Source organism: Lactuca sativa, chromosome 1 (genome assembly GCF_002870075.4).
Source record: "Lactuca sativa cultivar Salinas chromosome 1, Lsat_Salinas_v11, whole genome shotgun sequence".
In the NCBI taxonomy this organism is placed as follows: domain Eukaryota; kingdom Viridiplantae; phylum Streptophyta; class Magnoliopsida; order Asterales; family Asteraceae; genus Lactuca; species Lactuca sativa.
The window spans coordinates 43,876,551-43,892,794 of record NC_056623.2 but is presented as its reverse complement, the minus strand read 5'-3'; the positions used below and the strand labels follow the sequence as shown (position 1 = coordinate 43,892,794).

The 16,244-nt window shown below is 36.3% G+C and overlaps 1 protein-coding gene across 5 annotated transcripts; it reads left to right on the top strand.

Annotated features, from left to right (window-relative positions):
* Positions 1-583: 583 nt before the first annotated feature.
* LOC111900055 (receptor-like protein 15) lies at positions 584-5,669 on the top strand. 5 transcript variants are annotated; one of them, XM_023895927.3, is made up of 9 exons: positions 584-1,028; positions 1,156-1,314; positions 1,659-1,733; positions 2,057-2,212; positions 2,358-2,432; positions 2,598-2,756; positions 2,873-2,947; positions 3,028-3,174; positions 3,302-5,669. In XM_023895927.3, exons 1-9 carry the CDS (start codon positions 611-613, stop codon positions 5,488-5,490), a joined length of 3,453 nt encoding a protein of 1,150 aa, XP_023751695.1. In that variant the 5' UTR covers positions 584-610; the 3' UTR covers positions 5,491-5,669. The 5 variants fall into 5 exon arrangements, with proteins under 5 accessions (XP_023751695.1, XP_023751698.1, XP_023751696.1 ...); XM_023895930.3 differs by lacking the exon at positions 1,156-1,314; XM_023895928.3 differs by lacking the exon at positions 1,659-1,733.
* Positions 5,670-16,244: the final 10,575 nt, after the last annotated feature.

Genomic DNA, 16,244 nt, shown 5'->3' with positions numbered 1-16,244 from the left:
TGCATATACTAGACTTGTTTGTTTATCGTTAAGCCAAAGTCAAGTCAAAGTGGGACATTGCAGGCGGCTAAAGTCAAGTCATCATCGTCTAGGATTCTTCCAAATGCGACCTACCTTTCTTATATATATCAAACTCTTTATTTGTTTATAAAAATGTTGTCGACGGAAGGTAGTTTTGGTTGAGTATTGAAAATTTAAATACAGTGAACAGGATGGTTTGTTACATGTGCGGTTGCTTAAACTTTATATACTAGTAAATTAATAAATAGTATTTTGTTTATATAAACAACCAAAAAGAATTTAAAAATACAATGAATGATATTTAATGCAATAAAAAAAAAACCATGAAAGTTTGTTGAAAAGTCAATCAATGTCGGTGTCATACAAAACTTTAGGAGTGTCATAATCCGAAAGGGACACGTACGTCGAAGGTGGTTGGTTTGAAAATGTACCATTATTGACTGATGAATTATGATATATTATAATCACGTCTCTTCTTATCTCTCTCTCTCTCTCTCACATATATATATATATATATATATATATATATATATATATATATATATATATATATATTCACACACACACAAAGCAAACCGGAAGTTAAAAAATGGAGTGTTGGGGTTTGAGTAAGTGTGAATCATGGTTATATTGGTCGTTGATGATACATATTCTTGTGGTCTGGCAAACACAAGGAGATTGTATAGAAGAGGAGAGAAATGCACTGCTCGAAATCAAAGCATCCACATACGATTCTAAAATGGACCATTTTCTGCCCACTTGGGTTGATCATGGTGGCGACTGTTGTGATTGGGAGAGGGTCAACTGCAACATAATCAGTGGACATGTGACAGATCTTTTCTTGTACAATTTGAGAGGGATGAATGATGTTGATATGGAGCTTCAATCCAAATACCAAGGGAACAAGTTATGGCCATTGAATGTTTCCTTGTTTCTTCATTTTAAAGAGTTGAAAAGTCTCAATCTGTCATATGATTTTCTTGATAAAGAGATGATTATGAAGACAGGTAACCTTATGCTTAATTGCCTTAAGTGTTACTTGGTACTATTTCCTTTGGCATATAATGAGATCATATTCTTGAATAATATAACCGAGTGACATTTTTCAAAGTTAAAACCTTTTCGTTATTTCAGGACTTGGAAGGCTATCGAGTTTGAATAAGTTAGAGACACTCGACCTTAGTAAGAATTTTGATCTTGACAATGACATACTTCCATCATTGACAGCACTCACTTCACTCATAGTTTTGGATCTTAGCTACACTGGATTGAATGGATACTTCCCTAGCAATGGTAGGTTTTTGTCTTTTCATTTCTTCTTTTTCAACAAAAGAAAACATTTAAGTAAAAGATAGCGAGAATATAGAGATTACAAAGGTTACGGTACATATATAATTACAACATGTGTGGTGCTAAATGGACCCCATGGACGGGATATTTAATTATGTGTATGTGGGGTCCACTACTATGTGAGTGAGATGTAGGCTCATTTAAGATTACCTTTACAACATTAATCTTACCAATTCAGCCGGCTACAATATTTCTTTCTATTGTTGATCCATAGAAAAAAGAAATGGACAGAATTTTGTTTGCAATAAATGCATAAGATAGTTATACCCTTGTTATATGAATTGCAGAATTCGCAGCTTTAGAAAACTTGGAGATGTTGGATCTAACCCAATGTGAATTTAATGGTACCGTTGAGATTCAAGGTAGTCAATATCATCTTAATTATAACCATCATGCCAATATATATAGTCATTTTGGATTCATGCAAAAATTAATATTCCTTCTTTCAAGAACCACTATTTCATGTGTTGAAATTCGAAATATTGGTAGTAAAGACTAATTTTTTGTTGTAGAGATGTACAATCGAGTCATTTAGTTAGCTATAAACTTAAATTTTTTAAATTAATGGATAATCATATTAAAAACTGATATAAGTATACCTTCTTCTAAATTACTTTATCAATATATCAGACTTGAGCGTACTGTTATATGAATGATGACTGTTTCTATTCTTAAATATATATAGGTTTTGAGAGGGTTCCCATATTGAGCAAGTTGAAAACTTTAAATCTTGGATCCAACGAATTTAATGCAAGTGTTATGACATTTTTAAATAACCTTTCATCGCTTAGAAACTTGGATCTTAGCAACAATCCATTATCTGGATTATTTCCAGCTCAAGGTACGGGCTATGACTACAGTTTACCTAGAACATCTTTCCTTATACTTATATATTGTTTTTATAAAGCCATTAAAATATTTGTAAATGTACATCTAAAAATAACATACATAATAAATAATATATGTTTTTTTTTTTCGTGTGACAGGATTAGCTAAGTTAATGAACATGGAGAAGTTGGATTTAAGTTATACTGGGCTTGATGGTACACCAAATATCCAAGGTAAATGAATAATTAGCTTCTCCTAGCTATTCATGGTGATTTACTTAATTGTAAATAGTTCAGAATACATAAAGTTCTTGAACACTAATAAATCCTAATCTCTTTCATAGCTAAAAGTCCATGGTTTTTAGTAACAATTTTTATTTATTTATTTTTTTTATACAGTTTGTAAGAGGTTATCAAGATTGAAAAAGCTAGAGAGTATAGTTATTTCAAATAATAATTTCAACAAGAGCATCATATCATGCTTAAGTTCCCTCCCATCCCTCAAGATTCTCGATCTTTCATATTCCGTTTCATTGGGAGAATCCTTTCCTGACCAAGGCATGTTTTATCTTAAAAGAGTCATCATTAAATAAACTAAAAATACTAATTAAATATCATCTTCATATTATATATTTTTGGCTAATCATTTTATTAAATTGCTTTATCTGCTTCAGAACTCCCTAATTTGCACGATTTGGAAGTCCTCCTCATGACAAATAATGGTTTCAATGGCACACTACCAATGAAGGGTAAATGATTAGTACATATATAATTGGTTTCATAGTTTATATTCTGTAACCTATACATGTAATCATCTCTTGTCATCTAGCTTTGTCATCTTTCCACTATCTGGAGGTCTTAGATTTGAGTGACAACAACTTTGCTGGGAGCATCCCGTCATCAATACAAGCATTATCTTCTCTTCGAGTTGTCTCATTCACTAACAATGAGCTTAATGGCTCATTATCTGATCATGGTACGTAATTAAGTTACCTCAATCATGCATGTAAACTTTTATGAATTTAAAAGGGATTATGTGAGTTGAAGTCAACCGTTTTGTAACTACTTGTAATAGCCCAACCACTTAATTTGTCATCTGGCAGGATTATGTGAGTTGAAGAACCTCCAAGAAATGGATCTTAGTCACAACATGCTCGATGGAATCCTGCCTCAATGTTTCAACAATCTATCATCTCTTAAACTGCTCGACATTTCTTCCAATCGATTCACGGGAAAACTTCCACCATCACTGATTGCTAATCTCACATCTCTCGAGTACATTGATTTTAGTTATAACAAATTCCAAGGTTCATTCCCGTTTAGCTCATTCTCCAATCTTACAAACCTTCAGGCAGTTCAATTCATAAGTGCAGATGACAAATTCGAGATGGAAACAGAAGATCCTATAGGTTGGATTCCAATGTTCCAATTGAAAGTTCTTGTGCTCTCAAGCTGCAATATAAATAGACATAAAGGAAGTGTCGTTCCTACCTTTCTACTTCACCAGCACAAGTTACAAGAACTACACATACCTCACAACTCATTGGAGGGAAATTTTCCAACTTGGTTGATTGAAAATAACACAAATCTGGAAGTTCTCAATCTAAGGAACAACTCATTTGGTGGTATTATTTCTATGCCTTTTCATAGAAATTCTTACATGCGGTGGTTGGATATATCGGGAAATCACATAATAAACTCTATTCCTAGCGATATACCAGAGTTTCTTCCCAATATAACACACTTAAATTTTTCAAGAAATGCTTTCAATGGTGTTATCCCATCTTCTATAGGTGATTTGAGTGAATTACAGATACTGGATTTATCCGATAATGAGTTATCAGGAGAAGTACCAAAGGGGCTGCTTACAAATAGAGCTCTTTTAAGTATATTAAAACTATCAAACAACAAATTTCACGGCGAGATACTCTCAGGAAACTTGAGCTTGGGTAACATCGAAAGGGTTCATTTAGATAGCAATAATTTCACAGGGAAGATTGGAATCAAGAGTAAGAACAAGTTTGAATTCATGACTGTTCTCGATATTAGCAATAACTTTTTTACAGGTGTCATCCCTTCTTGGATAAGCAACATGGGTACAATCGGTGACTTTTCTCAACTTGTGATAAGAAACAACAGTTTTAAAGGTCGGTTTCCATGTGGAACAGCTTCATTCTCGTTTTTTGATATCTCACATAATTCTTTCTCTGGTTCGATACCTTCTTGCTTAAACCTGCGAGATGTCGAGCATCTTCATTTGGGTTCTAATAGATTCATCGGACCAATACCGAGCTTCTTCCGTAATTTGACTAGGGTTTTGACTTTGGACATCGGCAACAACAACTTGTCGGGAATCATTCCTGAATTTCTTGGTGACTTATCTACACTAAGGATTCTTCTTTTGAGAAAAAATAAGTTTACTGGTTCTTTGCCGAATCATTTGTGTCAGTTAAGTGATGCGAGTTTGATAGATTTATCGGGTAACACCCTCTCTGGTTCGATACCTAGTTGCCTACGAAATATCACGGGTCCAAAATACCTTGCTTTCATGAAAGAAACTGTTTCAGCATACCCTATAAGTTCATATTACTATTATAAGGGTGTTCTAGATAGACAATTTACTAGTAACGACCGCAGTGAAATGTTTGAAATACAAGATGAAGTTCAGTTTACAACAAAAGGCCTCTCTCTCCCCTACAAGGGCGATGTTCTAGATATCATGTCAGGATTGGATCTATCGTCTAACAAATTAACAGGTGAAATCCCAGAAGAACTAGGGTTTTTGATCCAGATTCGTGCTCTGAACCTGTCTCACAATCATCTGACTGGACCCATTCCGGTGACTTTTTCAAATCTTGCAAATATTGAAAGCTTAGATCTTTCTTCAAATGGTTTGACTGGAAAAGTTCCATCAGAACTGATTAAGTTGACTTCTTTATCTATTTTTAATGTTTCTCGCAACAATTTATCAGGAAGACTCCCAGAAATGAAATCTCAATTTGGTACTTTCACAGAGACGAGCTATGAAGAGAACCCACTTCTTTGTGGACCGCCACTTGCGAATAGATGCAAGACTAATTCACTGTTTACCAATCCATTGGTTGAAGAAGACACTGAGAAATGGTATAACATCGATATGACATCCTTCTATGCAAGTTCTAGTTCGACATTTTTTGTTTTGTTATTGGGATTTGCTGCAGTTCTATACACCAATCCTCAATGGCGTAGAAGGTGGCTAGATCGAGTTGAAGATTGTATGTTTGCATGTTATTACTTCATTTATGATTCATAAGAAAGTTGTCCACGCTCTTCCATAAACAACACCTCCTTAAGAATGTGTGATAGAATTAATGAAACTAGATTTTGTATGTACTTATGTACTTCTTTTTTAATGTATGTATGATGATGTATAAAAAACTCTACTAATTTTAAGTGTTTTCATAAGTTATTTAGGAAAAAAAGTTGATGTGACATCCTTTTATGCAAGTTCTAGTTTGACATTTGTTGTATTATCATTGGGATTTGTTTCTGTATATCAATCCTCATTGGCCTAGAAGGTGGCTAGATTGGGTTGAAGATTGTATGTCATGTTATTACTTTATTTATATATGATTCATAATGTCCATGCTCTTCCATAAACAAGACATCCTTGAGAACGTGTGATAGAATAAATGAAACTATATTTGTATATACTTCTTTTTTGATGTATGTATGATGATGTATAATAAATTCTGCTAATTTGAAGTGTTCTTGTAAGTAATTTAGGAAACAAAATTGATGTGACATCCTTCTATGCAAGTTTTAGTTCGACATTTGTTGTGTTATTATTGGGATTTGCTGCAATTCAATACACAAACCCTCATTGGCGTAGAAAGGTGGCTATTTGACTAGGGTTTTGACTTTGGATATTGGCGTAGAAGGTGGCTATGTATGATGATTAGTGGGATGTCAAGCCACCAAACAAATTACACCATTTTGCTTGCAATTAAAATGTAATATAATTATAAAAGGAGATCGAGTTCATGGGCAAATGATTGTATTTAATTACCAATGCAGTCCACATTAACATCTGAAATAAAACTAATTTAAACTCAAAAAAAAAAGGGGGGGGGGGGGGGGGTTGTTGTGATTTTTTTGAAAACTAAAAGACTTGAAAACACTAAATGCTTATAATTAGGCAAGATGGTGAGATGCTCAAATATGAAAAAGAATTGGTCAACTAAGATAATTCATGTCCATGAATATTTGTGTGTTTATCATTTGGATTCAATATGTAAGTTTATCATTCAACCAAAATTTGTTCTAGCAATCATGAAACATGATATACCAAAATTCCTCAAAGGTAGTATGGAGTTTGGGGAAACCCACAACACTCTTTAATCAAGGTCAAGGATCCAATTGAAGCAATTGAATCCAAAAAATTGACTATCCTTAAGAATAAAGGAATTCTCAATTCCAAAAGGATGTCAATGCTTACACAACCATAAATGAGTCATGACCCATAATCTCGATATGACTTCTACCATCATAAAACTCTTGTTCTATATTAATTCAATGATCATTTACTTAATGAAATAAAAAGACTATCAATTACTCAACAAATACCAAGCGCACAATCAAAAGTATTGAATAAACATCAGAATGAAGAACCGTGAATCATAAACATGACCTAAATAACAAACAAACTTGAATCCTACAAAACTAACAAATATTCAAGGGTATTTTAGCCCAAGTCAACCAAAATAAAGTACCTAGCCACCCATGGCAACAAGACAATGATCAACAATGTGTTTTAACATCAATGATTTAATAAATACTAGAAGAATGAGATGGTAAATGCTTTTTACTCTCCAAAATCATCTGAAGCTACTCCAATGGTGCTATTTTTAAATTTGGGGGATGTAAGACCTAAACCCAAGGTAAATGATGGGCAAAATGACCAAAATGCCCCCGAGAAGGCAGTTGCACGAGTACCTATGCACAACTACGCGGGTGGAGACCTCACCCACACATATGATGTTGACTTATTTTTGGTTGATTCATTCACTAATCCACTCCACTACATTAGATTCCCTTTGTCCCCTTCACACCTCACATGATTCGAATATGGACCAATCATCTTCTAGCACCCAAATAGATAGTCCAAAGCCATCTTCAAGAATCCATGACCCATCAAAGTCTTCAACATATCAAGCCCAAACACTAAAAATGGATATGATAAAGCCCAATAGCTCCTTAAAAGTCCACAAAGCCTAGCAACTCAACAATACGATAATCTATAACCGCAACGAGGCTCCACAAACCTACAAAATACCTTACGCAAAAGAGAAAACACCCAATACGATCCAAGATAAAGAAAAGATAAAATATGCAACTGTAACATCCCGATGATGAGATATTTTCAATTTCAACCCTAAGTATGAAAGAATATTGCATTTTGACCCTTGGTTTTGAGGAAGGTTGCAAGAATGGACCATAGTGGCATTTTGGTAATTTTGGCAAGGAAGTTAGTATGCTGAGCGTATGTTGTGTATACTAGGTGTACTGGGGTGGACCCTAGTATGCTGGACGTACACTACGTACACATAGCGTACGTGGGGAAACTTCAATCCCTAAATTTTAGGGTTTTATCCATATATAAGCATCATTATCTCTCCTTACTCATTCCAAATCCAACCTATAACCTTCATTTTGTCATTTGCAACCCTAAACCCTTGTTTATAATCCTTTGAGCTCAAAAGTGTGTGTTTTTGGTGCCTTTGAAGCTGGGTGAAGAAAGAAGCATCATCTTGGAAGATCAAGACCTTCTAGATCTAGGAACACCTCACCTTTAAGATCCATTTTGAGGTATAAAGTTATGAACTTGATGATTCTATGCATAAATCTAAGTTAGCCATGGAATTTGTGTCCTTTTGGTCCCATCATTTGGGTATTTTGAGTATAAGCTATCCCAATCCATTTAAGTTGTCCTTTCAGTCACTTCGAGGTGTCTAGAAGCATAAAAATGTAGTCTTTGTCATATCTTTATTTCCATGCATGTGTTTTGAGGTCTTAATGGGTTAGGTGGTTGAGGTTTTTGATGTTAAGACCTTATTAGACATGCAATACCATAAAGTTGGAAAATTTATGGTTAAAAACGTTATTTGAGACTTGGATCCGACTTTAGACGTGGAACTTTGGAGTATTAAGCTCTTAATGGGGAAAGGGATGAACAGGTGCATACGCTGGGTGTACTAAGTTGTACGTTGTGTGTACGTGGTCAGAACCCCGTAATCTGGCCAACCATCGAGTATGCCCCACGTACAGAAGAGTATACACAACATACTTGGCTGGGTCGACTCGGATGAGTTGGTTCGGTTGGGTTGACTCGGCTGAGTGTTAACTTGACTTTTGACCGTTGACCGTTGACCAAGTTTAACAAAGGGTATTTTGGGAAAATGTTATTAATTTAGAATGGGAAATGTTTGGATATTTAGGATTTGGGTTGAGTCGGTTGTCGGAGCTGGGAGTTATTCAGACTACATTCAGATTGTGAGGTGACTTTTCCTCACTGTACTTACGCGTCGAAGGCACCAATGCCGACCCATTGGATTGATATCATGGTTTACCGTATGTTGCTATGTTGTAGTGATATGTTAGATCTGTATGACTACATGTATATGCTAGCTATTGATTGTTATGGTGTATGTTGTATATGTTAATATGTGATGGTATATTGGGTTGAGGCGGTCCTGCTTTGTGCTGAAGGCCAAGATACCTAGGGTAGTTCGGATAGACTGAAGGCCTGCGAGGCGGACCAGTCAGGCCGAAGGCCCAGAGAACGGTCTAGATATGTTGAAGGCCTGGTGAGGCGGTAGATTCATGTTGAAGGCTCTATACGCATGTTGTTGTTTGTTATGTTGATGTAGTGGTACTTTGGGGGAACTCACTAAGCGTTGGCTTACAGTTTTAGTTTTGTTTCAGGTACTTCAGAGGACCTTAGCAAGGCGAAGGCATGTCCGTACACATCCTTGGTTTGGTGTTGTTGATCTTGGGGGACTCTGATTTTAAATACTGTTTTGGAAACAATGATTTTGTAAACACTTCTTTTTAGTAAATGAGTTGTTTTGAAAAGTTTAAATTTGTTGTGATTTTTGAGATGTTATAGCAACAAAAAAACAACAAAAAATCTAAAAATGTTAAAATAAACTACATAAAAGAAGTAAATAAAATAAACTATCAATGGTGTATAAAAAACTCTACTAATTTAGTAGCTAATTTGCAAACATGAAATTTTTGCATTGACCTATTCGAATAATCTATATAAATAGTTTGATAATTTGCTTGCCACATTTGTCATTCATTTAGGATATATATACAAGTCTGTAGCATTCCTAAAATTTCAACAAATTTTAAACTTTTCAAAACAACCAATTTATTTACATAAGTGTTTACAAAAGCATGATCTCCAAAACATGATTTAAAATCAAAGTCTCCCAAGATCCGATCCGTTGTAAAACCAAGGATGTGTACGATCACACCTTCACCTTGCCACGAATCATCTGAAGAACCTGAAACTATAAACAAAACTATAAGCACACAGATTAGTGAGTTCCCCCAAAATACCACCAAACAAACAGACAACATATACAACAAGCATGCTTGAATACTTATACATGGTCCAATCAACATCGGGCTGGAATACCAAGCATGTCTACGATGGTCCCAATCATCCCTATGATGGAATACCCTCGTATCACAAGCGGTTTGGTCCAATCAACCATCGGGTTGGAATACCAAACGTTTTGGGTCCATTCAACCATCAGGTTGGAATACCCCAGACCTATTGACTGATGCATAAAGCGGTCCAGTGTCACCACAATCCATATTATCATATTGGGTCCAATCACCCATCAGGTTGGAATATCCCAGGCCCAATCAATCCTCGGGTTTGAATGAAAATACACAATGGGTCCAATCATCCTCGGGATGGAATACCCTCAAGCCCTCCGTACGAGTCTGACATATCATCCGGTCCTCAGCTCATATCTGGAATGCTCTTTGGTTTGTTGGCTACAACACGGAGCAGTACAACCTCAACCCAACACAAAATGTTGACACATAACAGATAATCATATAAACAGTCTACAGGAAGACAGGTAGATCTACATATCACTGAACATAGCATCATCCTATAAACCAGGATACCAATTTAACAGATCACTACTGAACAATAGCATGCATAACAGGATGTCGAATCTAGAGGGTCGAACTTGGTGCCTTCGACCCGTAAGTATAGTGAGGAAAACTCACCTCGCAATGCCGAATCATATAGACGATCCATGGCTGTTGGCTGACAGATCCCCGAACCGCTAACATCAAGACAACACCCCATCAACAGCTGATCCCATGAATAATCTCTAACTATAGATCCACTAAAATCCACGTGCTATCAGATACAACAAAGTCAACCCAGCAACTGTTGGATTATGTGTCTAAGCCCATTACTATTTTTGATATGTGCTTGATATGATTATGAGCATGGTCCTTTTGGGTTGCCTTCAATCATGCAACTTGATAGGATGACAAGAGGAGAGAGTAGAATTTATTATGTGAATAATAAATTGGTACTCTCAATGGTTTTATTAATATATTACAAGATTAATATATTATTGGGAAATCATATTATTTAATTAGTATAGATCATAAATTAGTTTGGAATTAATTTGGTGATCAAAAGAGACTAATTAAATAATTGAGGGAGAGTTATGCAAATCATTGATAGTTACATAAATGGGCTGATGGACTCCATAGAGTGGAGTGGACAAATTTCTATAAGGAAGCCTTATATAATTCGTCCGTGGGCTCTAAGGAAAGGAGTTTATGGGCTGCTTGTTGCCTAAGTCAGGTATTAGGGTTTCCACTTGAAAACCCTAGCAGCCATAGCTATATAAGGAACCCTCTACAAAGGATTTTCAGCCACTAAGTCTTTCAAAAGAGCCCTAGCTGATTTCCCCCCCTCTCCTAAGTCATCTTGTTGCAAGAGTGTTTGTGACTCCATTAGAGGTGCAACACTTGGGGTACTAAACTTTCAAATTTCATGGAGTTCTTGTTATTACTACATAACAAGTTGAGGTAATCATTCTAACTTGTTTATTTTGTCAATTTCGAAATAAGTATGCTAGATTAGGGTTTATTGCTTTGGTATTCATAGTTGTATGTTCAAATTAGAAAAACCTAGATCAAAGCAATTGGGGTTGCATGTACACCATAGGAATTATGTTATGCTCATAAGCCAACAGTGGTATCAGAGCCTATGTTGTTTTTCTATTGAACAAATGCAAAAGTGAATTGCCAAAGATCAGAAAATCAAATTTTTTGTTGTCTGACAGGATGACTCGTCGAGTCCATGTATGGACTCGACGAGTTGCATGAACTCGGCGAGTTCCATAGTGGACTCAACGAGTTGAGTGTCCTGGTGCTGGGATTTTCGATTTTCTGGCCAGATTTTGATTAGGATATTTACCAAAACTTGTTTTTCTTGCCTAAATTCGATCTTTTATGAGGTATGGATATCCTTATCAAAATTGGTGGATTTGGTTAAATATGGATAATATAGGATTATTTTGATTCAAATATTTAACCTAGTAAGTTTGAAAAGTTTCAAATTACACCCTTTAAGTTTTATAGTTTAAATTTAAACTTAAAAGTTTTAGTTTTTGAAATTTAAATAGTTAAACCCTAATATTTTGAAAGGTTTCAAAATTTGTTCTCAAGTTTTGGAATTTAAAATTTAATTTAAAGGTATTAATTTTGAAATATTAAATTCTAAAACCTAGTGTTTTGAAAAGTTCAAATTACACCCTTATGGATTTTGTTAAATTAATTGAGAGTTTAATTAAAAGAGAGAATTAATAAATCCATAATAATATGGTTTAAGATTAATCAAATTAAAAGTTTAATTTATTAATAGATTAAACCACTTAGTATTTTAAATGTATAAAATACACTCTTATACTATATAGAATTAAAAGTTTAATATTATATACGTATAAGTAAATGTCGGTCTTACCGTTAGTAGGTCTCATTCACGAAGCTAGTTTATAAGGGGTGTTTAAGGAAGCGACCTGTAAAATGACCGCCATTGGGTATCCACTCTTACACACCGCACCCTTGACTAGTGGAGGGTCGTTAGCCGAACGGGTAGGATAAGACACATCCTTCCATTATAAGTATAATGAAATATGAAGTAACTAAACACTTTTATAAATCCCCAAATCTTAGTTACTTTTGGAAAAATGTGAATTTGGTGCTAATCCATGAAATTACACATTGCACCTTGTTGGTCGTTAGTGGAGTGTGTGTGGTTAACCGAAACACTAATCAGAGTATCTCTTTTAATAAAAATGTTGCGGAATTTGTTCCGAGAAAAACATGATAATCGCGTTATCAAAGCATTTCTAAAGAAATATATTTTTATTCACTTTTAAAACATTTGGGATGTCATCGTCAATACAGAAACATAAGCATAAACAGAACTTACATTCATTTACTCTAGTGATCTACATCTCTTTTAAATCTCTTAGTGTAATGTGACTTCACATCAACACCTGTGATATAAATAAACTGAGTGGGTCAGGTTGGGAAACCTGGTGAGTACATAGGGTTTTCAACCCACAATAATATAATTATTATGTTTAAACAATCAACCCAATTCTCCATCCCCATTATCTTCTTTATTCTTAAGGATCTACCCTAAGAATCAGCTATTTCTCATTCATTCATTCCTAAGGATCATCCTAAGGAAACAACATGAAGTCCATTGTTGCCAATGACACATTGGTTAAGCGCAGCTGCTAATCTTGTCACTTAGGCGCAACTGCCAGAATTGGGACATTTCATATGAGGCGCTTCTGCCGGTATTGACCTTTAAACGCTACTGTCATGGTCATAAGGCCCCCTATTAGGCGCAGCTGCCGATACTGTCCTTAGAGCGCAACTGCTAGGACGTTTACCGTAGATCTAAAACATCTACGGGTTGTGGCGCAGCTGCCAGTGCTCATCTATAGGGTACTAGGTCCACTGCTGCCAATGTATACCTATAGGGCACTAGGTCCATGCTACTAATGTTCCTCTATTTCAGCTTTTATCCCTCATCATTCATCTACCCATGTTTTACCCAACATATTTTGTAGATATAAAATACTTTACACAGTTTACATCATTTAAAACATGTATAAAAATCTTTCATCAGCATAGACAGCAAGTATTCAGACAATATGCACACATAACACATAATTTATAATAAAATATTTCATATCTATGTGTAAGATGAAAGGGACCATGCACTCACCTGAAAGGTGGTGACTCAGCACTCGGACAGCGCTTCGATACTCTCAAAACAATTTCCTTCGATAAAACCTAGTATCAATACCATTAGGGTTTAGTCTAACGATAACCGCGACAAACTAATAGTCTGACTATTATTATTATTATATAAGTGTTAAATAACACTCAATATAACTCATAATAATAGCCCAAATACTCATTATAAGTTCCTAATAATGTTACTATATTAAAACATAAGCTATACTAAAGATAGGGTAGGCATAACTCACTTACAGCGGGTTTTTCTCGAAAACCGGGCTTCGCTGGAGCAGCGTTTCCGAGCCGAAAGAACCTTTTTCTCGGGACTTTAGGAGCCTCGGGGCTTCCTTCGGGTGCTAGGGGGTTTACCTAGGCTTTAGGGAGGGTTAAGGGGCTAAAGAGAGAGTCTAGAGAGAGAAAGAATGGTTTGGAAAGGTGTGAGAATGAATGGAACCCGACACCTCTATTTATAGTGTGAAATCCTGACGGACTCGCCGAGTCAGTGCCACGTGTCATCACCTGATGGCTTTCCTTGGGGAGAAAGCCTTGGCCCATATTCGGCCACGTCATCCTTTTTGCAGCAGCACTCTGCTGACTTCTAAACCCCGTAACTTTCGCATACGAGCTCCGTTTTTGACGTTCTTTTTTTCAACGCGTAGGTAAAAACAAGATCTGCAACTTTCATTTAGACTCCGTCAGCTAATTCTCGACCGATCTCAAATTTAACAGTAGGAGGCGTTTAGACTGTTAAATGACCGCGAAGAATTCGTAACTCCTTCATACGAACTCCGTTTTCGTCCATCTTTTTACTGTTGAGTTCCTATTAATGAGATCTTAAACTCTCATTTAGGTCGCGTAAGCCAAAAACCGCTCGAACTAAAATTCGAGTTTCGGGTCGTGCACTGCTAAGCCGAATCTTAGAAAAATCATAACTTCTTCATACAAAGTCAGATTTGGGCATTCTTTTTATGGATTTTCTCGGTTTAACATATTCTACGACTTTTGTTTAGGTCGCTAAGGCTAAATCTCTCTCTATCGTAAATTCACTATTTACGCTTCCCGGTGTCGTACAGGTTTTGCCGTAAAACTTCGACGGGCCATAACTCCTTCGTTATAACTCGGATTTCGGCGTTCTTTATATGTACGGAAACCTTGAGAGATATTCTACAACTTGGTTAAGATTATTTATTATAAATAATCTTTTTCCGAAAAGTCGTTTTCGACACTTATTGCCTCTAAATTGACTAGCCCGGATCTACGGGCATTACAATTATCTCCCCCTTAGGATGATTACGTCTCGGAATCATCAACGAAACATGGCTCATATGATGACCCCATACGTTATCTCTTCATCCTAATTAATAACCGTAACTTTAATGTTTCTTCAAATGAGTATCTAACTCTAAGACTTCCTGACCACAGGCGGTGCCCGATCTAGGACCCGCTCTCTATCTCATGTTAGACTTCCAATCATGACCTTCATGTCACAACCTCATTCTTTATTAGAGACTCCTTCTTCTTCTTAACAAACTTAGGACAAGTTAATTTGATTACTACAATTGACCGATGTGTCATATTCTAATGACCTATCATCGTATGTAGCAACGCTTAGACTCAGGTCTCTTAGCGTCAAATTCCGGAATGGAATATGCCTTCCTTCATGGTCTAATGTGATGTAATCACATGTAGCATTTCTAGCTACCAACTTCTTTAATAACGAGCGCAATACTTCTATTGATCGCTTTGATTTCAATCGTTTGGGTTAAGTCGGACGCTACATCAAACTTGGTTCTCTGAACCACGTAACCTACTCATCGTAGTCGGACTCAATGTGACATGACCACTAGGGTCGGGATAACAACAATCTTCTTAGTTATTACCGAAACAATGATAACGACATACTTGAATAAAACAAAATCAATTACTAGCTTCTTGGTAACCTTGTGACTTTCCCTGATCCAAGTGTGAGTCCTGTGCTTCCGGTAGCATAGGCCTCTACTACCATTCACACCTACTCATACTCGTCCCAAGTATTGTCCGGTAGTTTTCCAAGTCACCACACAAGAAAATCACATAATAGCTTAACACATCAAACATTAAAACGAAGGTTTTTATTATTCCTTGAAACTATTACATAGGTGTTCAAGTTCACCCTAGACTATGCCTCTAACATGCTACATCATATGATTCTATGGCTACTTCATAACTCGATCTTCGGATGTCAAGCCTTCACTCCTGAATCCTTGCATTGTCATCTGCTTCGTCAAGGATCATTTGAAATGCTCTCGCCTTTGGCTTTGGCGGCACATTTGGCTTTGTAGCCCCCTCTTTCTTTGGGCAGTCTTACTTGAAGTGCCCTTCCTCATTACATTCGTAACACACCCTTTTGTTGAATTTACACTCGTTGGCATAATGCCCATGCTTCCCACACTTGAAACAAGTCACCTCCTCACCGCATTTTCCAGAGTGTTTCTTTTTGCACTTCTCGCACCATCTTTCTTCACTCCCTCCTCCTCTAAACTTCCTTGTATTGGACTTGCTTCTCTCATTGGGCTTCGCAGACCCCTCAAACTTCCTCTTTACGCCAACCTCGGTCTTGTTGGCGGCTCTTCCCTTGATCATCTCCTCAACTGACTTGGCAGCCCAGATAGCTGCCTCCAAAGTAGGTGCCTGACGCACTGGCACCGCGTACTCCCATGG

Coding starts and splice junctions, on each gene's coding strand:
- LOC111900055 (XM_023895927.3), top strand. CDS start 611: ATGGAGTGTTGGGGTTTGAGTAAGTGTGAATCATGGTTATATTGGTCG. Junction 2,433..2,597: donor TGGTACACCAAATATCCAAG/GTAAATGAATAA, acceptor TTTTTTATACAG/TTTGTAAGAGGTTATCAAGA. Junction 2,757..2,872: donor AGAATCCTTTCCTGACCAAG/GCATGTTTTATC, acceptor TATCTGCTTCAG/AACTCCCTAATTTGCACGAT.